Source organism: Triturus cristatus, chromosome 3_2, assembly GCF_964204655.1.
Source record: "Triturus cristatus chromosome 3_2, aTriCri1.1, whole genome shotgun sequence".
In the NCBI taxonomy this organism is placed as follows: Eukaryota; Metazoa; Chordata; class Amphibia; order Caudata; family Salamandridae; genus Triturus; species Triturus cristatus.
In genome coordinates, this window is record NC_140584.1 from 411,047,040 (window position 1) to 411,070,474 (window position 23,435).

Genomic DNA, 23,435 nt, shown 5'->3' on the forward strand with positions numbered 1-23,435 from the left:
TCAATAGGCTTCGACAAATGGGATCTCATCGGCATTGCGCAAATCAAAGAACGGGGGGGGGGGGGGGAGGGGGAGGGGGAGGAGAGGGGTTGGAATTTAACCCCTTCAGCACACTGCAGGCCGAATAGGACTTGGCACCTACTGAGTATTTCTGCTATGCCCAAATCCAACATTCACGCCGAACGCTCTTACCAGCGAGCACGACCCCTCCTGAAGCCTCACCTTTAGAGGATGGAATCTTAGACAGCCACCTTCCTGAAAAGACGATTTCCCCAATACAAAAAACTGATAAATATGACCGATCCCCTTCAGACATTAAGGGAGAAGTGGACGGGAGACGGGATCAAGATAGATGAAGACAGGCAGGAGGGGGTGTATTCCCCTAGAGTGGTTGCCATACCTGCGCGCCTCAGATTTATACAGCTGAAGATCCTTCACCGCGTGTACATCACCGGGCCACGCTTAAACCACATGGGGGTCACTGACAGAGGGGATTGCAGGAGAGGGTGCGGTCTGCTAGGAACCTTTTTTCACATCATATGGGAATGCAAGTTCGTAAACGCCTTTTGGCATAAGGTTCACAAGGTACTCTTCACTGTATTACACACCCGTCTTTTACCGGAGGCTCGACGTTGCCTCCTCAACATATGGGAACCCACAGATCTTAACACTCAGACACAGTGGGCCACCCTGGGATTCATGATTGCCATACGAAACATCGCGCAATTGTGGGGAGCTGCTAAGCCATCTACATTGGAGACCTGGGAGAGAGATCGACTGGTGTATGTTTAGGGAGAAGCCGGTATATGTCGCTAGGGGTTGCCCTAAAAAATGAGCGTGTATCTGGGGCCCCTGGAATAGTTATCGGGGAGAAATCTGAACACCACCGGATTGTTCTGTATCAAATGTCCCCCTTTCCCGGTGATGTCCACCTCTCATGTTGAAATGCAATCTTCATCCTCTGTTTGTCGCTATTCGTTCTTTATTCGCTGTGACCTCTGTATTGTTTATTTGAACAGATGTTTCTCAATAAAAAATTTAAAAAAAAAAAAAGAATGAAAGCTCCGACTGGGTCATTAAAAAGGTCATCTACATGCCTACCCATCCTTTTAAGCATGGGTAGTGTATGTGATGACTGAGGGTTTCAAAGAGGAAATCCTCTAATGACTCCTTTTGCAGTTGCACCCCATGGTACTTGGCAGCTCTACCTAATAACTTAATGTAGCCTACACTATCATCTGGTAGAGAGGGTTTGGTAGGGTACAGGTCGGGATCATTGCGCATGGGTGAATTGGTGTTATAACCGTCCCAAGGGTTTTGAAATGACTGATCATCCCTGTCCCGATTATCATCCCCATCATCTTGGTTGTCAGGTGTATGTGTTGGTGAATGTTCAGGTGAAAATTGTTTAAACCGAGGAGAAGGTGGTGATGAAGGAAGAATGGGTAGAGGAGGGGGAAGGGTTAGTTCCAATAGATCTCTTCTTCAAAGGGATGTGATATTCTTCTGCATCAGCCGTTCTTTTTAGAGTCACTTTAGTGGTGATATGGCCAGTCTGTGGATGGATATATAAAATCTTTTGTTTGAGATCCGGTTTGGGTCTCGAAACTGGGCTTCGCTTTTTTCTGCACTTCTGTTTTGGCGCCAAACTTTTCGGTGCCGGAGTGGAAACAGCGGATGTCTTCGGTTCAGACGATTTTTTCGCACCAAATGGTGAGGGTCATGCCGGACTTCTGATTCGACCCCGAAGGCCTGGGCTCCAAACTCAGTCTTTTCAGAGCCAGAAGGCTTTTTGGTAGGCTTCGGTGTCGAGCCAGAGTGCTGGGCGTCAGAAGCATGATTTCGGTGCCGACCATGAACATGGGCATGGGTTGGCCCGGAGCCTTCTTTTTACTTGGAATAGTCTTTTGGGACGAGGGGAGAGCTGTACTCGCGGTAAGATGACCATGCGGGATGTCTTCCTCTTGGTCGGAGTCTAGGTCTTAGATAGTGACAGTCTCCTGCTCCTCCTCGGTTCCCATGGCCTCGCCGGCTTCTTAGTCTGATTGTTAACTGAAGATGTCCGTAATGGAGCTTGTGTGCTGGCTCTGCATGTCGCAACGTCGAGCCAGATGGTCGCTGTGAGAAAGTGGCTCTATATATACTGTTCCCAAATAGGTACCTTGTGTATAGAGTCCACAGTCCCCAGAGGTTTGGCAGAGGCTAAAGTTAGATATAACCTTATCTCTAAAATGGTAGCTTGGTCGAACAGTAAGGCAGTATCAGAGGACAGTGTAAAGCATTTGTTGTACACACTCAGCCAGCAAATGGTCTCACACAGTCAAGAACTGAACTCTAAGCCAATGGTTTGTATAAAATTTGATTTTTTTTATTTTAGAACCAAAAATAGGTATTAAAATATACTTTCTCAGAATGAGATGCTTAAGTTAAATACTTTACAATATGCAATTGACTTTTGTAGGTAATAGTTACAGTTTGTTGCAACAGGCAACACAATTTCAAACACAATAATACATTGAGCTCAATGGAAATTTTAAGTTATATGCAATTTGATTACTTTTACGATTACTTTTCTAACTCCAGGACTGGATTCTAGATTCAGTCCTGGGACAGTTCTTGGAGACAAGTGAGTAAACACGTTTTAGTTACTGTTGTGATTTCTAAGCAATATTTTAATATTTTAAAAGCTGACACTTAGAAACTTTTTCTGATCTAATTACCAAGGTTATCCTACGGGAGGAAAATCACTTGGCAGGTAAGTGGGGTTATGGTTACTTTTTCCAAGTCAGTGTTGGATCCTGGATCCAGCACTAATGTACCACCTGTAAGATTTAAGGAATATTTATACGTTTGCAAAATCGACACTTAGAAGAAATTTCACAGAAAAACAGTCAATAGTTTCCTATGGAAGAAAATTCAAGTTACGGGTAAAGTATGTACTCGTTACTTTTGTAATCCAGTGCTGGGCTCCTAGGCTCAGTACTGGGACATCTATCTAAAACAGGTAAGCAATTACATTTTCATAGTTGGTACGATTTTTAACGAATTTGTAGTTTGCAAAAATCGACAATTAGAAGAAATTTCACCGTATAACAAAATTCAAGTTACTGGTAAGTACGGTTAAAATTACTTTTCAGGGTCAGTACTGAGCTACAAGATGCAGCACTGAGGTCTCTTGATAACAGGCGAGTAAATCGGAATTTGTTGTTCGGCTGAATTTAGATGAATATTTTAAAGTTCCAAAACTCCACACTTCGAAGAATTTCCAAGGGAAACCAGTCAATTTTAGCCTATGGAAGCAAAGTGAGTTATCGGCTTTTAGGTAAGTACTCGACTGGCAGAATTAAGGTTCTGGGCATAGACTCCGGGTCTCCCAGGGTCAGGTAGGTACAGTTGGTACACCCTCAGCAGCACAGGGGCAGCCGGGTGCAGAGGTAGTTAGGCCCAATGTTATCCAATGAGAGGCAGGGGGCCTTCGCTTGGTGGCTGCTGCGGAGCAGGCCACGCGGCTGTGGGAGCTGGGCTCTTGGTCACTTGCTCAGGGCAAATGGGGAAGTAGATTAGGACATAGGTTGCACTGCCAAGGGCACTCGGGCGGCTGGGTGCTTTTGAGCGGTCGGGTGCTCAATGTTATTCAATGGAGATCTTGGGAAGTGAACTAAGGCTGCAGGCTCGGGGACGGAGGATCTTCAGGAACGATCAACACTTCGAGGGGTAAGTTGGGATCTTGGAGGATAGGTAGGCACCCAGGAGTTGGGCACAGGGGGCCCTGGGGCACCGGGTACAGTGGTGTCTTGACGTCAGAAAATCTTACACCCTACTGGTCGCGTTTGGAGGGGTCCCTGGTTCTAAGGCTGCAGGCGTCTGGGTTGTCGAGTGAGGGTCCTTGGGCACTGGATTCCAGGTCAGAATCGACGAGGGGACGTCCTCAGGGTCGTTGTCCACTCGGGCACAGGCCGGGCTCAGCGGGTGCAGTGTGCTGGTTTCGCGGTTCCTGGCTGGCACCAGGGGTATTGCTGTTTGAGCAGAGCCACTGCTCGTGGGAGTCCCAGTCTTGGTAGAGTCTCAAGGTGGTCAGGTCCTGCTGGGTTTTTGAGGGTGCTGACCACTGAAGGCACTAGAGTTCCACAGGAGCAGGTTTAAGGATCAACAGGCCGGTAGGGCCAAGTCAGTTGGTGTCGTCCTCTGGTTAGCAGCTGCGCGGCAGGTCTTCTGGTTTCTTGATCTTGCTTGTTTTCGAATCGGGATCTGAGGAAAGAAGTTTCAGGGTGCCCCTAAATACTAAATTTATGGGCGTTACAGGTAGAGTGAGGGCAGGGACCAATGGGCCCCTGTCCTGCGGTGAGTACACCCCCTATCCTGCTCCTCTCCAGTGGGAGGGGGGCAGGAGCCTAGCTGTGATTGGGCAGGGCTCCCCATCCTCAAGATGGCCGGAGCCCGGAGTTGTGCTTCACCTCGCCTCTCCCACCAGAGGGGTGGAGTTGGCACAGGCTGGCACACCCCCTTTCCTAACGTAGAGTTTCCCGCCAGTCTACCCACCAGAGTGGGGGTCAGAACCTGTGGGGTCCAGTTGCTGAGTACAGCAAGTGGCCTCGAGAAGCTCACAAAGGTGGTATGCCTTTGAACCTTGCCCATCCTGGGGGAGGAGACCTAGCACCTCGCCCAGGATGTGCATTGTTGCAGGCCCAGGAGAGCGGTGGCTCTTCACCCAGGGGTCCAGCAACAGGTCCGCTGTGTGGCCGCCTAGGCAGCCTCTCAGACAAGACGTGGATTGTAGGTTAGGTTTCAGGGGGCATCTCTAAGATGCCCTCTATAGTGCTTTTTACATTAAATCCCATACTGGCATCAGTGTGGGCTTAATGTGCTGAGAAGTTGGATATCAAATTTGTCAGTCTTCAGTGTAGCCATTATGGTGCTGTGGAGATCGTAATTACAATCTCCCAGCACCATATACTGGCATCACTGTACACAGTGCCCAGGAATGACCCTGGGTACTGTAGGGGCACAGGGCTCATGCGCCTGTGTCCTCACCACTGGCATAGGGCACCCAGCTAGAGGAGTGGCTGATGTATGCCAGGGCAGTGGGTTTGTGGGCATGGCACACAGGGATGTGTGCCATGTCGACTGTGTTTAGTTCTGTACAAGGACACTCAGCCTGCAGGGTGTGTGTGTCAGGGTATAGGGCCCCTAAGGGTGGCACAATAAGTGCTGCAGCCCTTAGGGGTCTTCTCTGGTCACAATGCCCTGGGTACCATTTACCAGGGGCTGACATGTGGCCAGAGATGCCAATGGGGTTTAGGCTTTAGTACAGTTTTTAGGGAAGGAACACAGGCCCTGGGTACCTGATTGGCAGGAACCCAGGGCACACCAAGGAAAAGTGAATCAGGTATCCGGCAAAAAGTGGGGGGATTACTTCAACAAACCCACTTCCTTACAGTCGCGGAGTGTCTCCTTGGAGTGGAAAGCCTGGCACGTGTCGCAGTCTTGTTCACTGTGTTCGGGGGACTAACACAGAATTACCCACTTCGTGCGAGTCGGTGCAACGGTATTTCGTGTGACAGAGGGCAGAATTTGAAGCGAGTTTGTTCCATCGACTGCTGTTCGACCCGACAAGGGGAGGCACGACGGCCTTCCACAAACTTTCCGTTCGAAAGATTTAAAGCTCACAATGCGCAATAGAAAGGGAGACGCAATTGAAAACAATACCGTTGAGGGCGAGTATCTTGCGTGCCGAGAGGAACCGAAGGAAAGGTGTCAAACCGGAGCACAACGATATACATCCGAACCAGATGGCGGAAAAAAGCAAAATCAACAATGGAGTCGATGCCCATGCACACTATTAACAAAGGAGTCGTCACCTACCTCATGACTGGAAAGACTTCTTCGAAGAAAAACAAAGTGCAAACATCCGGACCCAACACTAGCTAGCAATCTATGCACAGCATATGATCTACAGCTCATATGCATTGAACAAATGATTTTCAAATGCAATTTATTTTCTTGCGGTTTGTAATTTAAGATCATTCTACAAGCAGCTGCATTGGCTATTTCTTAAAGTCTTTCAATTAAGTAAACCCAGTTTAAATGCAAAAAAGGACATAAAACCTCTTTCTGCATGAACATATCGAGAGGTGTGTGAATAGGTGGAGAAAAATGCATCAAAGGGGCATGATGAGAGTATAAAGAAATTAACTGTCAGGTGCTATGAGGCTAGGAAAAATGTGCACACTGCTATGTTCCCCCTTTCGACCCCCACCCCACCTTACAAAGTGATTGGGTTTTAATGATTCTGATCAAACAATGTAATCCACCTGAACTATGATATACAAGACTAGCATTTTTTTGTTATATAGGCATTGTTTTAATTGTTCATGACAGAAGATGATTTAAAAAAAAAAAAAAAAAAGAAACCTGAACCTACCATCAATGTTAAGCATCATGTTCCACATGGCAGGACGAACAGACTGATGGAAGCCGAACCACACCTCCCGGCCTCCTCCGAGAGGGTGGTAGTAACCTTCGGGAGGGGAGAAGAACGAACGCCCCACTGGTGTATACCTACAAAAATGCGCAATTCAAATGTTAATGCTGCTTTGGGTTCTAGAATAAGACAGAACAGAAGTGGGAAGAAGGGTATAGAAGAGTGTCCGCCTACCTCATTGAAGGAAGATGTCTTGTAATTACATCAAGCGCCTGCACAGAATCTTCTGGGACCTCGCTGAGGTGCCCAGAGAGGGCTTCCAGAAGCATCTGCAGGCTGACCACCGACACCCACTGAATGGTTACCTTGAACGTTTGATCCTTACCTTCCCCTGGTAATGTCACTTCGAGGTCAACCTGAAAGACCAACATATTACAGTCTCATAATAGAATAGTAACAATTCAGCAATCATCAGCTAGGAGGTATGTTTTAGGACATAAAAGCGAAGCAAAAGCTTTAGATCCTAGAGTCAGTAAAATACTTGAATTTTGAGCCTTATCGGCTCAGGTCTGGGGGTGATGAGGCGATAGGCGGTGTCAGAGCCCTTCTCGATTGATAGGGACAGGGTTGTTCGCTTTCGCCCCTGCTCTTCGCCATTGAACCACTTGCGCAATGGTTGAGAATGGATGCCCAAGTGAGGATGTTTTAATGTGCCCCGGGGGTAGAAGACCACATTGTTTCAAACGCAGATGACGTCCTCGTCTACCTGGATGAACCACAAATCAGTCATGGGACTGCTACAAATCTGGGTGTGTATGGAGTTTCTCAGGACTCCAGATAAAAGTGCCCACATAGTCTATATACCCAAATGATAGATGCTCCCCTAATATCTTGGTCTAGGCGTCTGTGTATGGTCACAGACTGATATCGGTACCTGGGTGTACATAGAGAATTGAAGAGCAGGGGACTGGACTTTGCAGCCCATATTCAGACTAATGAAAGGTATCTGGGCCTGGACGTCCCCCCTCTTTAGGTCTCGCGACCTGCGTTGCACTGCGAAGCAGTGCTCGCGCAGCCGAGAGTCCTTTTGTCTGGGGTTCAGAAATGGACCCTGGAATCGCACACACATTTCCTTTTCAGCTCCCCCATTGGCCTTTGCGGGCGTCTTATTCTAAAAGACTGCACGCAATTGGCCCGAGGCACGCTCATAGCTCCTCCTATGGCCAATTGGTGTCTATTACGCGCACCAAGCGCGTAATAGACACCAATAGGCCGTGGGAGGAGCTATGATCGTGCCGAGACACAGGCATGACACGCGCGCCACTGACTTGTTGCTTTTGCAAATACTTGGTTTCAGAATATGGTCATGGCGGACGGCCTATGTAGAGCCCGGATGATATATAAACGCCAGCTATTCACCGGCGTCCTGGGCCGCGCTTATTACGGATCCGGTTTTAACTATGAAATGTTCCCATTAAAATGTGGACGTAGAGCGTGTAATGAATTGTGACGTGTCGTTAGTTTAATATTTGACACTGTTCAGATATTTAATGTGGAAAACCACAGTTATTACCTCAGGCTGACAGTGAGAGAAGGGTTGCTGTGAATGTGAGAGTTCACTTTCGTGTGTGTCTAACTGTGAGAGGATCCGTGAGAAGAGTATGTGCGAGTCAACAGAGGGAGGTATATTGCATGTAATTTGGGGCTGTGCGTGGATTTCAACGGGTATAATAGTGTGCGCGATTACGCTCAATTGTCCGCGTGTTGCAGTGAACCTGTGCGTTTGGGTCGCAGCATGGAGCAGTGTGTGGGTTTTCAGTGGATAAGCGACAGTGAGTGCAAGCTTGGTTGCCAGTGTTTTATCCGCATCTTTGGATCTAGCTGCGATCATATTTGAGAGTTATTTGTATTATTTAGTAACATGGTGCACAAAATACACCAGCTTTGTAAACCGAAGATTGCTTAGGACTCGGGTAAACCTTTAAGACAAAACCCACCCTGACATTAAAAGCAGAAGCGATTATTTTGCTGTCTTTTTTTTCAGATACTGGTTATTTATTTAGAATAAAAAGTGTATGCATTGTCTGTCAAAACGTTTTACTCATCGCGCAAACATTGTGAACATTTGCAATGTTCCGTGCAGAATAACCTCACGCCTCTTCCTGCACTCTGACCTTCTAGAGCTGGGAACTGCAACGCTTTATACTGGTTTATTTTCATCAGTGCAACATAGCAGATCATTTTTTTAATTAATATGTATCGTCACGGCGCTGCGGTCACGGTTGTTTAATCGATAACCACAAACTATTGAACTGCTTTTGCCTATGTATTGTGTGCTTTGACTAACAATAAATGAAGTCTAATCTGCTGAATAAACGGCGACGTGGTATTAATACACAGTGCATCTCAAGACCAGGTGCTCCTTTGATTCTTAGCAGAGACGGGCCGGCTCGCATTCGCCGTGTTTGGTAGCTGTACAATGGGATTTATATTCTAGTCCGTTCTGTGCCGCTCAAAGACCATTCTGTGCCGAACAGCGGGAAGGTGACCCGCTAATGGGACAAGCTTGGGGTGCTTACACATTTGCCCCCTGGATGTGCTCTAATATATTGATCGCCTGTACAGCTGTATACCATCCAGTTCACGACTGTGCCACGGGGGACACGGAGTTCTAGAGAGAGAAAAAAAGCATTTGTACTTTATGAGCTGCAGGGAAGAACTCTAAAACGCCTGTTTATGTCTCTCCAGGCACGTGTAAATTGATGTGATAAATCACAGGTCCTGCGGCGGTCGGGCCCTGCTGATGCCGGCATGGTCAGGCTACAGCACACCGCCTGGGAGCTAGGGTGGACAGGCTGCAGGGGCCTGGGTGGCATCACGTGAACGGGTCCACACTGGCATACGGCCTGCCCCAGTGCCGGCTGTGCAGGCCCTCGGCAGCAACCCCTCAAGCAGCCGCTGCTGGAACAGTGTGTCCCCGTGGTGCCCTGTTTGACAGGCAGCAGGGGGCCCGGGTGTCATCACTTGAACAGATCCATACTGACATACAGAGGCATGGGTATGCCCCAGTGTCAGCTGTGCAGGCTCTCGGCAGCAGCCCCTTGTGCACCGCTGCTGGAACACGGTCCCTGTGGGCCCTAGGAGGACAGGTAGCGGTGCATGGACAGGTACTCGCAAGTACCTCAAGGACCCACCAGAGTCCTGCCTGGCGCGCAATACTGGCTGTGCCACCTCTATTCCAGTGCAGAGACTGGTCGAGCAGGGTCCCTGATGAAGTGACAGTCTCTACCGATGCAGGTCAGGACAGAGGGGCCGCAGCACCCCTAGCCACAGTACCCATACAGGACAGGACGTTCGTGCCTGCTCCGTTCTTGCTCTCTTATTAACCAACCCCTCGTTCGATGACTGGCGGCTCTGCCATTACGAGCTGTTTCGCCAATACCCATTTTAAGGAACACAAACTTGACCATTTTGCATTGCACGCCGTGACTTACTTCAACATGTCGCCATCATCAAGTGATTACGTCATACCAAGTATTTTGTTCTAATGCAGAGTTTTCAAATTACTGGTAACCTCACATACTACACTTCACAAAGAATATAGGCATATACAGAACACCGTTAACTTATTAAGATCCTTCGGAAATATATATATTTCTTCGTCACAGACAGTAACAGTTCAATGAAATCATTCAAGACAATCCAGAAGAATCAGACGGTCCTCTTGCTATTCAGCAGTCTTTGAGTTATAGATGAATAAAAGTTGCCCAGCAGGTCAACAGTCAGGTTTCGCAGTATATCAACGCGCTGAAAAATCAGTTCTGCATTTAATGCAATTGTTCTCCCTGTATAACTTTATAGGGGTTGTAAAAGTATCACTGTCCAATGTCAATAAACATCTTCCATTAATATCTCACACGGTCCAATCATTGTGTGTTAAGACTGTGTCGAGCGGCTGATCCACCAACCATGTAATCAGCAAACCTCACATACTATGTCTCCAGTTTAGATATCTCCATGTATTCTATAACATTGAGCATTCATGTGTTTACGAAGCAGAGAGGGGAGCCCCTGGCAGGGCGTCATGGTCACTGCTGGGCGCAGCACTCAAGGCGCTCTCCAGTGAGTCACCACAGGGCTCTGTCCCCCGAAACACACACTTGTTTTTTTTCACTTTAATAAGCGCAGCGCCGTCTTCACGGACACCGCGCTATGCTAGGTGTTGCTTTTGGTATTGTAAATAACAATGCCTTTTAATTTATTTAAAGACATAGCCAGTAACAATTTCAACAGCTCAAAATAAGGTCATTGCGAGACCTATTGCATTGTAAATGCTTGTTCTTTTTTGTGAAGATCTGCCATGTTTGAGATGGAGGCCCACCCACGACTAACTGCCCTAACAACTTCAAAACTATCCGTAACCAATCCCTGGAGCCTTTTTAGTCTACACCAATGCACTTCTGTGGAGCTTTATCTGGAACCCCAGAGTTGCTCTGAATAAATATTTCAAATTTATTACAGGGTTGCTCGTTTAGTGGTCCTGCACGAGTGGTGTTTGGTGGGTTTGGAGACCCAGGTACTGCATTTAAGGGTGGGGCGACAAGACCCAGCTTTCCCACCTATGTGGGTGGAAAATTGATCCAGACTGGCCACGCAGGTGCTTGAGACCTGAACCAACAATCCTAGGGCCCCCCCGCTGGTGCGGATGCTTGACTAGAGAAAATGTGCATTGGTACCAGGCTGCGTCTGGTGGTCAATGTGCCAAGTTTTAAACGGAGGGATTTTTTGGGCATTTCAAAAATGGATGACCTCATGCTCACGACCAGCATTAAGTTCCTCCCTGACCTGCAGACGGAGTACTAACTCAACCCCAGTCAATTTTAATTGACATTTGTAGTTTAGGCAAGCGTTAACCCCATACATCTGTCCTGCACGTGCTTCAGGACTATAATCCACTAGAGGCCAAGGTGTTGACGAATCCCACAGAGAATAAACATATCTAAAATTCACTAGTGATTCATACACTGGACACGCTTTTCGGTCTGCAGGAGGCTTGGGCCAGGGATTTAGGTGCTGTAGGAAGTTGGCTCTTAATAGGATAGATCCAAATGAGATATCGTCCAAAGAGTCCAGGGGTTCCCTTATAAGTGGGCAGGGCTTGCTCTAGCAATCCCAAGGTGGTCTTCTAAGAGGTAGTATGGTCGAGCAGACTTAGACCGATCAGAGGGGAGTGTTCGACACTCAAACATTTTCCACAATAGTCAAGTGAGACACTACTCATGAAGATGATCCACACCAATATATATATATATATATATATATATATATATATATATATATATATATATATATATATATATATATATATATATATAATCTACTGGCGGTCGCCAGTAGATAGTTATAGTTAGGACCGTGTTTCCATAGGAAATCCGCAACATTCTATTTGGAATAACTTTGGCGCCGGTTGACGAATCCTCGCGAATTTTTCAAAATAGGTGGGGCGCTACGCTCCGCTCCTACCCTGAAAGTCTCGGGGGGATTCGTCAAGCGGGGGCTGAGAAAAAAGGGTGTCCCAAAACGCGTTTTCCCCATGCATTTTCCCATAGGACCTTTAGTCCGAGCTACAGCCCGAACGGCTGAACAGAATTACTTGAAATTGGGCAGAGAGGTAGTCCTCAGGTCAGGGATGTGCCTTTTGCAGGTCTGGTGTAAATCTGTTCAGAAGGTCCTGAGAAAATAGCATTTAAATCAATATATATATCTGTAAGCGCGCTCCGTGCGCTTACGGTAAGCTTACCGTACGCGTACGGTGCCGTGCGCGAGCTCAATTCTGATTGGTGGTTACATGACTGTAAACATTCGAATCGGTCGAAATCAGAAAGTGTCGGCCGCCATTTTCTGTCTCTCGCTCTGAAAAACAAAGGTGGATAACGTGAAAAGGGGGCAACGAAGAGAGTTGCAGACCCCCTAGCATTTGTCAGGGGGTCCACGAAGGACCAAAAAGTACGAAAAATAAATGTAATAATTTTAATTAAAAAAAACGCGGAGTGCGCGTACGGTAAGCTTACCGTACGTGTACGGTAAAAAAAAATTAAAAAAATTAAGAATCACATTTAATATATAAATGTAAGGACCCCCAAGGGAGAAAAAAACAATTGATATTTTCTAAAAAATGGCGATGCATGCACGGCACGAAATGCGCAATGTGGGCGCTCGGTGCGCGAAGCGCACCCAGTGCCCACAGCGCGTGCACGGTGCGCGAAGCGCACCTTGCGCGCAGGGTGTGTGCACGGTGAAAAACCAGAAAAAAAAATTAAAAATAAATACATAACTTAGCATTTAAAAAACCGTACAAATTCACTGAAAAAACCATAGGTTTCACACACGTTATAGTTAGGAATTAGCATTTAAAAAACCTTGCAAATTCACTTAAAAAACCATAGGTTTCACACAAGTTATAGTTAGCTGTACATTTCACTCGTAAAAAACCAATGAAATTCCACGTTATAGTTAAATCAGGTAACTATAACTTGCGCGACCGCAATCCACAATGTGTCATTTCAGATGTCATCATTGATGTCATGAGTGATGTCACTGACCATGTCATGAGTGATGTAATATGTGACGTCATCAGCAGTTTATTGTGGGCGCGCAAGTTATAGTTACCTGATCTAACTATAACGTGGAATTTCATTGGTTTTTTACGAGTGAAAAGTACAGCTAACTATAACTTGTGTGAAACCTATGGTTTTTTATATATATATATATATATATATATATATATACCAGAAGCAATTAGTTCAGGCGAGTCGGTTTTTCAAAAGAAATACTTTTGTATTTAAGAAGTTGACAGTGCAATTTTCAGAAGCTGCAATGTTATCCTATAGAAGGCAAAGCAAGTGTAGCATTCAGGTACAGTACAGCAACTTACAAGACCAGTCTACAAGAGTTAAGGTCATTGGTGGGCAAGGTCCAAGGTAGCACCAGTAGATCAGCGGCACTAGGGTGGCAGTGTGAAGGGGTGCAAAACAGCATTGCTACTCTAGGAGGATGCTTAGAGACAACTTTGGACCTCCTCCACGGCCCAGGTGAGACGTGTGCAGCTGTGTCTTTAGGCGTCCGGTTTTCCTTACCAGGAACAGTAAAGGGGGCCTGCTTGCAGAGGCTGCAGGCGACACCCGAGTTCACAGGGGGCAACACCACAGTGGACTCTGTCTCTGGAGGGCCTCGATGACCCAGTTAGCCCACAGACTCTGGCTTGGCGCGACGCGTGCAGTGGTGTCTTCAGACGTCTTGTTTCTGGGATCACAAAGTCCTCTCAGGTGTCTTTGGTTGCCTGCAGAATGCAGGTCCGCTAATTCTTGGGAGGTGCGGATTCCTGGATGAAGAGCTGGCAAGTCTCCCACACTTTGGAGACTTGGCAGCTGCAGGACAAGTCGCCTTTTGGCCCAATTGTCAAACTCAGCAGGCCAGCAGGGTTAGCGCCAAGTCAGTTGCTGCATCTTCTGCTTTTGCGACTCTTCACTTCTGTCTTCTTTGAGGTCAGCAGGATCTGTCTCTGGTCCCAGGGGCTCTCCTAAATACTGAATTTAAGAGTGTTAGGCGAAATGTAGGTTAGTAGTCAATAGGCTACTTACCCTTGGGGTCACTACGCCCCCTATATGACCACTTCCTGTGGGAAGTGGGCATAACCCTGTACCAGAAATCCTAATCTTGCCATCACAAAGATGGCCAACTCAAAGGTTGTGCGCAATTCAGTTAGCCCACCTTCCGGATGGTACTAGACTAAGGAATGGGCACACCTACCAGACTAATTTTCCCAACTGTACAGGTGACAAAGGGCTCTGGACAAAGGGGATCAGCACACTCCTGTCAGGAGGGTGGGGGCAGAGTAGCATTTTAAAGGCGGTGGCTTCTTTGAAGCTCCCCTGCCTTGGGATGCGAATCAGCAGGTCATCCTGAGGGAGAGAGCATGAATAATCTTCCAGTGAAGGCTTTGTTTCTGAACTCCTGGGAGCAGAGGCCCTCACCCTGTGAGGTCAGAAATCAGTCTCTGGTGGCAAGTTGGTAGACACCAGTCAGTCAACATACAAGAGGTTGGAAGGTTTTCAGGGGGGGAACCTCTAAAGTTCCTTCTGTGTGCATGGACTCACAAATCCCCCAATGGAATCAGGGTGAGTTTGGTACTGTTTGAAACCAAACATCCCTATTTTCAGTGAAGCCATCATGTAGCTGGGGGAACAAGTTAACCAGTGTCCAGCACATCGGTTAAAATGGCTTCCCTGATCACTTGTACTGGCAGCACTGGAACTGACCAGCACAGGGGCATACCTCCTCAATCACATATGTCCTCACATGTAATGGAAGGCACCCTGTCTTGGGTTGTATGGGTGAATTACAATTACATTTAGTTTTGGGGGTCATGACCCACAAGGATGTGTCATGTCGTGTTTGCACTACTGTCTGCACCTCAACACAGCGTGCGATGGCAGTCCTCCATGGGTTTAGTGAGGGGTCCCTAGGGAGGCACAATTCATGCTGCAGCCCTTGGGGACCCATCTTTAGTAACCCAGGCCCTGGGTACCATCTACTAGGGATTTACAGAGAGTGATAAAGATATTGTCAATTGGAGATAGAATTGTACAGTTTTGGGGAAAGATCTGGAACTGGGAACCTGGACAGCAAGAATCCAGTGCACTTCGTCTAAACAACATGTACCAGGCTAAAAGTGGGGGTGACCATGTTCCTACAGGTGCGCTTACAGATAACTGGCGGGAGGCCCTGGTGACCTCTGCCACAGCTTCTCAGTGTTGCTATTCAACTAAAATATCCCCATTGAGTATACCTCGTAAGTGAGGCCATGGAGAACGGGAGTTAATCAATCAGTTATGCCTGCTGGTGTACGACCCCTATGGGAACCTTTTTACACTATTTGAAGCTGCGCTAGGATTTGGCCCATTTGGGAGCAGGTGTTCGCATTCCTGGAAGAGGCTCAGGCTGCAGGTTCCCCAGAAATTCCAAGATCACTCTGCTATACATTACTGACAATCTAGATGGCAACAGTGAACAAAGCACTTGTGGCACAGATTAGTTATTGCCAACCGTGACATCGTGGCAGCCTGTAAACACTCGCATGGACGCCTTCTCTAGAGGGATAGGAAAGGACGAGCTGTTGCTTTAGTTTGGAGCAAACGATATACATGGCTTGGGGCTGCCCTCAAACAGATTGAGATACGGAATCTAGGCCTTATACTGGGGAATCCAGCTCAAGCCTTGCAGTGGAAGACACTGGTCCTTATAAATGGATTTGTAAACATTTGAGCCTAACACTGTCTAGACAAGGGGAAGGAGGGACAGAAGGGGCGCACCCATGATGGGTGCAATGCAGCAACTGGACATCTGGTGTCTCGATCGGCCTTTCCTCATGTACGGTCTGATGGCTGCTCTGTTTTGCTCTGTGGCAAAATCAATAATGTTTTAGAAATATGTTTTGTAGCGCAGTACACATAAAAAGCACAGTAGGATCTATTCATTTCTTCATCAACCCCTGTAAAAGAAGTGTGCAGAAGCAAGGAGGAATTGCCTGCGGTTTGCTGTAACCACTATAATGGAGGAGCACCAAACATTTTGCCAAGTTGAATCAATGCTCCATAGAAGTCAAACTGAGCATCATATGGCTCCAGTAGCAAAAAAATAAGTTAACTTGCATTTTTTAGGTCGAGCCCACTAGACAGCACATGCGCTGTCTGTTGCGAGGCATACTGTGGTGGCTTGCACCAAGAACCTAGAAAGGCTTGGGGCCTACTCATTGATTACCATTGGCTGGCTTTCTTTGTCATTCTCTGGTATGCTAGTTACTGACCTAACTTGAATCTGTAACTTATTTGTATTAATTTTAACCACACTAGACAATCGCGGAAGCTGTGGGAAGTCTATAAACGAGTTGCTAGGTCAATAGGTCACAAAGATGAGACCTATTAGCTTTGCCAGAGATTGTTTCGAGAGTGCTATTTTTGGAACTGCTCAATTCAGAAGACCCTAATGATACATCAGTTGACAGACTTGTGCTTACAGCCGCACTGCATACAGTCTTTAAACAGGAAAAAACAGTTGAGAACGCTGGTTCTCAAAAGTGACAGCCTATCCTGCAAAAAGTGATTTTTCAAATTAAAATTAACAAAAAGGGAATACCTGGGCACAATTGTCTGTGGGAATTCTACTCACTTGGATTATGCAAATTGATTTACTGCTTCTTTAAGATAAAATCTGCACATTGGCACAGAACACATTTCTGACAAAAGAAAAAACATCCCTTCATGATGCAATTAGTCCCCGTACTTTTCTGCCATACCTTCACTTCGTTGTTTTTCTATGATCCAGAAACACCTCACAGTATGGGATTTCGGCCAAAGTACGGCCAGCATGCAACTGAATCCTTCCTGGTGAAGGCATTATTGCCCCACTTGCACTGCTCCACACATTGCAGCGCACCCCTTCTTAAGACCGGTATTCCAACACAATCACGAACATAGGGCTGCATGCGGATATATTTATATATCCATTCAGGTGTATAATTATAGGGTCCCTAGCCTGACATTAAAATAGGTCAGAATCACTCCCGATATACTCACCCTGTCCCTGCCAATAGGCAGAGGGTGCGCCGTGTACATGTTTCTTTTACCATCATAACCTGGCTGCCGATCACCGAATATTTGCATCTTGAAATGCCGCACCATGGTATCCACCACCTCCCTGAAAAGAACAGCAAAAAAAGTAAGAGTGTTAGATAATGGAGGATCTCTGCAATTCCAGTAAAGAAACTAATTTCCTACATCCGAATGTGCCATAGCCTGTCATATTGTGGAACCATGAGGAGCATGAAATGTGGCATATTCAATGCTGCACCTTTCCAACTGATCACCCATAATTGCCTCGAAACAAATCAAGCAATGTATTTTCAATCAAGCTACTACTATTATATTCTAAACCTGAAATGGCATGAGCACAATTGTTAGACCTGTCAGCCCTTTGGGTGGTCCCTCCTCATCATTATTTATTTTGTCCCACTTTTGCCTCAAACCCTGTTTGAATTTTTCCTTTTTGGGAACCACCAGACTTTTTAGTGTTGCTGCAGATTCAGGGAGCCATTTTACCTACCCCTGAAACTTCTGTCTGAGGGCCTGGAGCACAAAATGGTGGCCACCTGTGACATCACCAGCATCCACTGGAACCTACCAGCACCTTCCAGAACATTCCAGGAGATTCCAGAACTCTGTGACAGTTGGAGACCGTTTAGAATGTTGGGAGGATAAGAGAGGCAGTTGGCAGTTGGAGCTGGCAGTTGGCACCTGACTGGTGAAGAGAGAGGAGCACAACAGTGAAGGAGGAAGGAGTGAAGCAGCAGGGGTGGAAACTTGTGCCTGGAGTGGGGTCCATAAACCCACCCTTGATACTTGTCCCTACTGATGGATCCCAGCCTATAGCCCTGTGTGGGAAGAAGACAGAAGAAACTTATCCTAAGGACCTGGACAGCAGGAACAGGCCTTAGAACCAAGAAAGCAGCAAGATCCTGACCTGGAAACTGGTTTCCCTGGAGTCCGGCGTCGAGTAGCCTAAGACCTGGAGCCCGAGGTGGAGAAGCGGCGCTGACTGAAGTAGCAGACGTCGTACCCGGAGCCGCCTGAGGTCGTGAGAGGGCGCCGACGGAGGTCGTGAGGAATACCAGAGGTCGAGGAGGAAGTGAACCGAGGTCGAGCGAGCGGCGTCATCGGAGGAGTGAAGTCCGCCCTCCGGAGTCGTCGGAGACCGAGGTAGAGGAGCACCGGAGGTCGGGAGTGAGGATCGCACTCCGGAGTCGCCCGGAACCTGTGTGGAGGAGCACCGGAGGTCGGGGGTGAGGATCGCACCCCGGAGTCGCCGGAAGTCGACATCGAGGCCAGGCCGGCTGACGTCATCGGAGCCGAGAGCGCCATCGGACCGGAGCCGCCCGAAGTCGACATCGTGAAGAGACTGCCCGACGCCGTCGAATCGGAGGTCGAGATCGAACCGAGGCCACCGACATCGGACCGGAACCGCCTACCGGCGTCGTCAAAGAACTGACATTGTGCCGAGGCCGCCGAGACCGAACCGGAGCCGCCTCACGGCGTCGACACGACTTCAGCGGCGTCGGAACATCAGAAAAAGGGCAGTAAGTGGAGTAGAGGGCGCCTAAGGCCCTGTGGAGACCTGAGAGACTGCTCTAAGGGGCTAGGGAGGTGCTGAAACCAACCTGACTGTGCAAGGGGTGAACTGGGACTAACCTAGAGAGGTTGTGTGGAGAGAGAAAGCCAGGGCACTGGTATTCCCCCCTTTGATCTACCTCAGTTTAGGCCTCAGCCTTGTCCCAGCCAGGGAGTAGCCCCCCTCAAGCCTTCCACAACCCTACAAGCTGTGCCTGGGCCAAATCAGCCCATAAGAATTGAAGTGTCATCTGATTATATGAGGGTTGCTGTATACTTTTAATTATTTATTGGGGGTACTGTATTTATTGAATTTTGACCTATTTATTGCTGCACTGTATTTATAGGTCCACAGGACTTGATGGTGTACAATATTTATTGGTACAGTATTTATTGCCTCAAAGTATTTAATTGTCTGTATATATTGCACTTGTATTTATGCCCTGTTATTTATGATCACCCCTATTTATTTCATCAAACAGCCAATATTTATTTGACCTGCACTAATTTAAACTTGTATATTGTGATTGACCTATTTATTTTTCCAATCAGCAACTAAGAGAAAAAGATAAAGAAAGAATATTTTCATAATTTTTACGGTGTAGAGTCGTTTTTGGAACGGATGCACGCATGGTTCTTGTATGGGTATATTGTATGCTTAGCACTGCGCCTGTTTCCTGACCACTCGAGCCAAGCTACCACAGTGTGTTCGGGGAGTCCACCACCACCCTGCGGAGTGGGAGTGGGCGTTTCCAACAACAATTATTTTGGTAAAGTCGATTGTTCTGTGGTGGTCCCCTCCCTCTGACTATTAGCGCTGGGAAGACCCTTTGCTGGGGCAGCTGTGCGCTCTATAAGCCATATAGCATAACATTAAGGATACAGATGGAATGTTTAAGTCCTACCTAAAATCTGGAATAGATTTTGGAAATACCGTAAACTGATATGTATGCTTCAGTACTTCAGTTTCTGAATTGTTCAGCATGTATTGTAATTGCATTTATATAGCGCTTACTTCCCCCTGACGAGTCTTCGAAGTGCTTTTTCGGCGAGTAGCACACTAAAGGATTAGTGTTGAATTAGTATAGTGAAATATGCAAGTAATTTAAGTGGTGGATAGGTTAGTCAGTTATTTGTATTCAAAAGGATAGCAGACGGATAAAAGAGGGAAAAAAGGTTTGCATTTATATATCGCTTGTTGCCCCTGATAGGGTGTTGAAGCACTTTTTTGGCGAGTAGCACACTACTTCGGAACCCATAAAGGATTAGTAACAGTATGATGAACAAAAACTATCAAAGTTGACAGATCACTTTACATTTCGCTCAACTGTAGTCAGGTGTTAAGGGGGACACTAAATCAGAAGACTGCAAGAAATAGAAGAAAGGTTGGAATAAAATACGATTAAAATGCTTAACATCTGGTTAGTGGATTATACAGCACTGACTGAGAATAAGATAATAGAAGAGCTCAGAGATGCAAATAACTGAACAGTGAGGGAGCGAAAATTGAAAATTCACGAACCTTTGGACCATCAGGTAGAGTAATTAAGGACGTAGGACACGTACTACATTCAAGTGTGATTTAGATATAAAAAACATTTTACTGCATTTTCAGGTTCTTTTAAAAAATGTCTTCCCGATGAAGGCAAAGTTATTCCAAACCATAATCGAGGAGACCCTTTAATCAAATGAAAGTATTTTTATTTCAATTAGCTTTTAAGTTTACCCTCAATCAGTTCATATTTTTTCATTACAAATAATCAAAATTAATTTTACAATTTGTTAATTGTAAGCATTTACAAAGAATACAATACAATTTCTATTGATTGCAATAATTTGGAAATTTGACAGACCTGAGCAGTGACCAGTCTAAAGGACCAGCCAACGTATTTCCTGGCACACATACGTTTTATCTTACTTAATACCCATATAGTGATCAGGGAACAAATCAAGGCTAATCTTTTGTTTTTACAAGCTCTCGATTTGTAAATATGCTCTTTAGTCATTGGCCCTTAATTTTAGGGAGATATTTTGTCAAGTCTCTCCTGGATAGAGCTTCAATACTTTTTGTATAACTTTTAGCATTTATTATAATCAGGAACAAGGTTATAACATTGTTCCTATCCCATTAATATACCCCCACCGACTGTGCTCCACAGTAACATTCATACGGGACAATATATAGGACATCCACTGAAGTCAAAGGACAGCTGTTGACAGCGCTTGCTCGAGCTCTGTGTACAACAGACTCCTGGTGCTCCAGATTACACTCCATCAGTAGCCCTCATGCACAGTCGCAAGCATTTCTCACGGTGGTCTAGTGTTGGGCTGCTCAAGTAACTTCGCGAGCATTGCAACCAATGCCGGTAAATCTGCTAACATTGTCTCTACAAGATTGCCACACGTGACTTCCGGCTACTGCCCACTCTGCCATTTCTCAGCTAATTGCCCAACAACGGAGGGATAGGTGACATCCATCGGATCACTACCCTAAGCTTCGCAATCACTAGTCACAGCAATATGAATTCTGTAACTCCACTCAGTCTGGTAACCACAGCTTGCCATGAGGTGTCTAGTATGGGGCACCCCCAAAGCATGTTCAGGATGTCTGCTTCAGGCACATGGCGTGGACAAGAGGACGCCATCCCAGGATAAATAGCATGAAACATTTTCGGGGAGATATACATCTAGTGGACTACATTATCTTGTAGTAATTTAAATCACGCATTGGTCGAGGTCTTCTTCACCCCCTCATGTATGCCCTCCCACTCCTAATCTGTAAGAGGGTCACCCAGTACCTCCTGCTATCTACCCTGAGCTGTTGGGGTGCGTGACAGGACGTTCACCCGCAGTGCCCTGTAAACCTGGGAAACCAACTTTCATGTTATATTGAACAGTCATTACAGTCTGGGACTTCAGGGGTGTGTCCAGATGTCTGGCCAGATTCCTCTCGCTGTAGCTGCAATATTAGCAAACTCAGAAAATTGCCCGGTGCCAAGTTAAGGATGCGACAGCATCGGGAAGAGTAACAAATTTATCATTGGGATATAGATCTCGCAGGGTTTCACAACCCCCAGAATGCCACCGGTCGAAGGACATTGTACTCCCTGTAGGAAGCTAGCTCTTTATATAGTATTCCAAAATTAGGTGCACTGTGTAGAGGTGCCCCTTACTAATGTATAAGGGCTTGCTTTAACAATCCCATGGTGCTCCATTTGCGGTAGTGTGGTCAAGCAGTCTTGTGATAGTCAGAGTTGTGTTTGGCATTTTTTTGCACAGTCAATAATGAGAGAGACTCAAAAGGATATCCAACACCAATTTGCAAAAATAACCGGTTTCTATATAATTTTAGACACCAAGATCTTTGGGGGATAAGGTAAGTACTTTGTAGTAGTGATTTTCACAAACAGAAAATACAGTTGTCAGATTTGAGGCATGAGCCTCGAACGTGGCAATATTATCTTATGGGAGAAACATACACTGAATAGGGTCCCTTGCAAACTACTTCCAGGACTGTTCTTCTGGACTTTAGGTAAATAGGGGCCAAGGTCCAAGAAAGCACCAAAAGTTCAAGTTGACCTGCCTTGGGGTGTCCGGGTGCAGAGGTGCTTTCTCACAGCGATAGCCTCAAACGCTACCCTTCTGAGTCAATGGGACAAGTACCTGTAAGAACCCGGAGGGGTGGTGGAGGTGGGGGGGGGGGGGGGGGGGGGTTAGGGGTGGATGAGGCTGACAGTCTGACAGAACTCAAACGGGGATTCGGCTCTTGGGTGTCTCAGGAGCACAGAAACACCCGGGCTGATGAGCCTGGCCACAGCGGTGTTTTGTCCAGCATGTCGCAGGAGTTAGAGGCTCTCACGGTTCTAGGGTGACCCGGAAAGAGGAAGGCAACAGGGCCCCTCTGAAGGACGCCCTTGTGGATCCTGAAGTCTCTTGTCTGTATGTTGATGTCTCAACTGGACACGCAATCAGCCTTGGCAGCTGCAAATACTCCGGTACCCAGGATTTTGGGGCTGTGGTACCCAGGATATGGTGCTGGGCAGCTCCTGGAGGTCCTGGTGTCTCCAAGCTAGGCATGGAGACAGATCTGACCTCCCATAGCCACGAAGACCTTTCTGGAGTGCTGCTCCCCCTGTGGGCGCAATGGCCAGCAACACAGTGGACCTGGCAGATGCTTCACAGCCTGCAGCTGCAGGGGGTTGTTCCTCCACCCCAGGGAGACGCTAACTGATTGTTAAGTGCTGGGCAGTCTTCTAAGTGTTGGAGAGGGTGCACAGCTTTTGAGTGAGCCGAGCCTTTGAAACTGTCAAGGTTCCAGCAGTTAGGCAGGGTTTTGTGCCAAGTTCATAGTCGGTCCTCAGTTCTCGCTGTGACTGCTCTTTTGTCTTCTTTAGTTCACTGAAAGTCGAATTTGAGTGCCTGGTGTCAGGGGGGCACCTAAATGCCCAATTTAGGGTTAAGGGGAGTGTAGGCTTTGATGGTGCAACACCTACTTGTATAACTAATTTCCTGCCTTTCCGGATGCCAAATGGGCCTCAGGGAAGGAGGTGGCATCTCCTAGGTCTGGGGGAAACCAGGGTTGCATTTCAAAGGAGACCGCAGCTTTGAAGCCCGGGCCTTGATACACTAAATTACTAGCCATTCTGCTGGAGAAGGTGTGAACACCTTTCTCGGAGCAGCCATTGTTTCTTGCCTAAGAGCGTGGGCTCTCACTTACAGGGGTCAGAAACTTGCCTGTGGTGGCAGGATGGATGATACCAATCAGCCAGCACACTAGACACTGCTAGGTTTTT

The 23,435-nt window shown here is 46.9% G+C and overlaps 1 protein-coding gene across 3 annotated transcripts in view; it reads right to left on the reverse strand.

Moving 5' to 3' along the window:
* AGO4 (argonaute RISC component 4) overlaps positions 1-23,435 on the reverse strand; it is a 588,224-nt gene that overhangs the window by 343,450 nt on the left and 221,339 nt on the right. For all 3 annotated transcript variants that reach the window (XM_085647981.1, XM_085647979.1, XM_085647980.1), the window contains exons 3-5: positions 17,056-17,176; positions 6,656-6,837; positions 6,422-6,558 (exon numbers count right to left, since the gene is read on the reverse strand). In XM_085647981.1, coding sequence (XP_085504107.1) covers positions 6,422-6,558; positions 6,656-6,837; positions 17,056-17,176 — 440 coding nt within the window. The remainder of the gene's footprint in view (positions 1-6,421; positions 6,559-6,655; positions 6,838-17,055; positions 17,177-23,435) is intronic.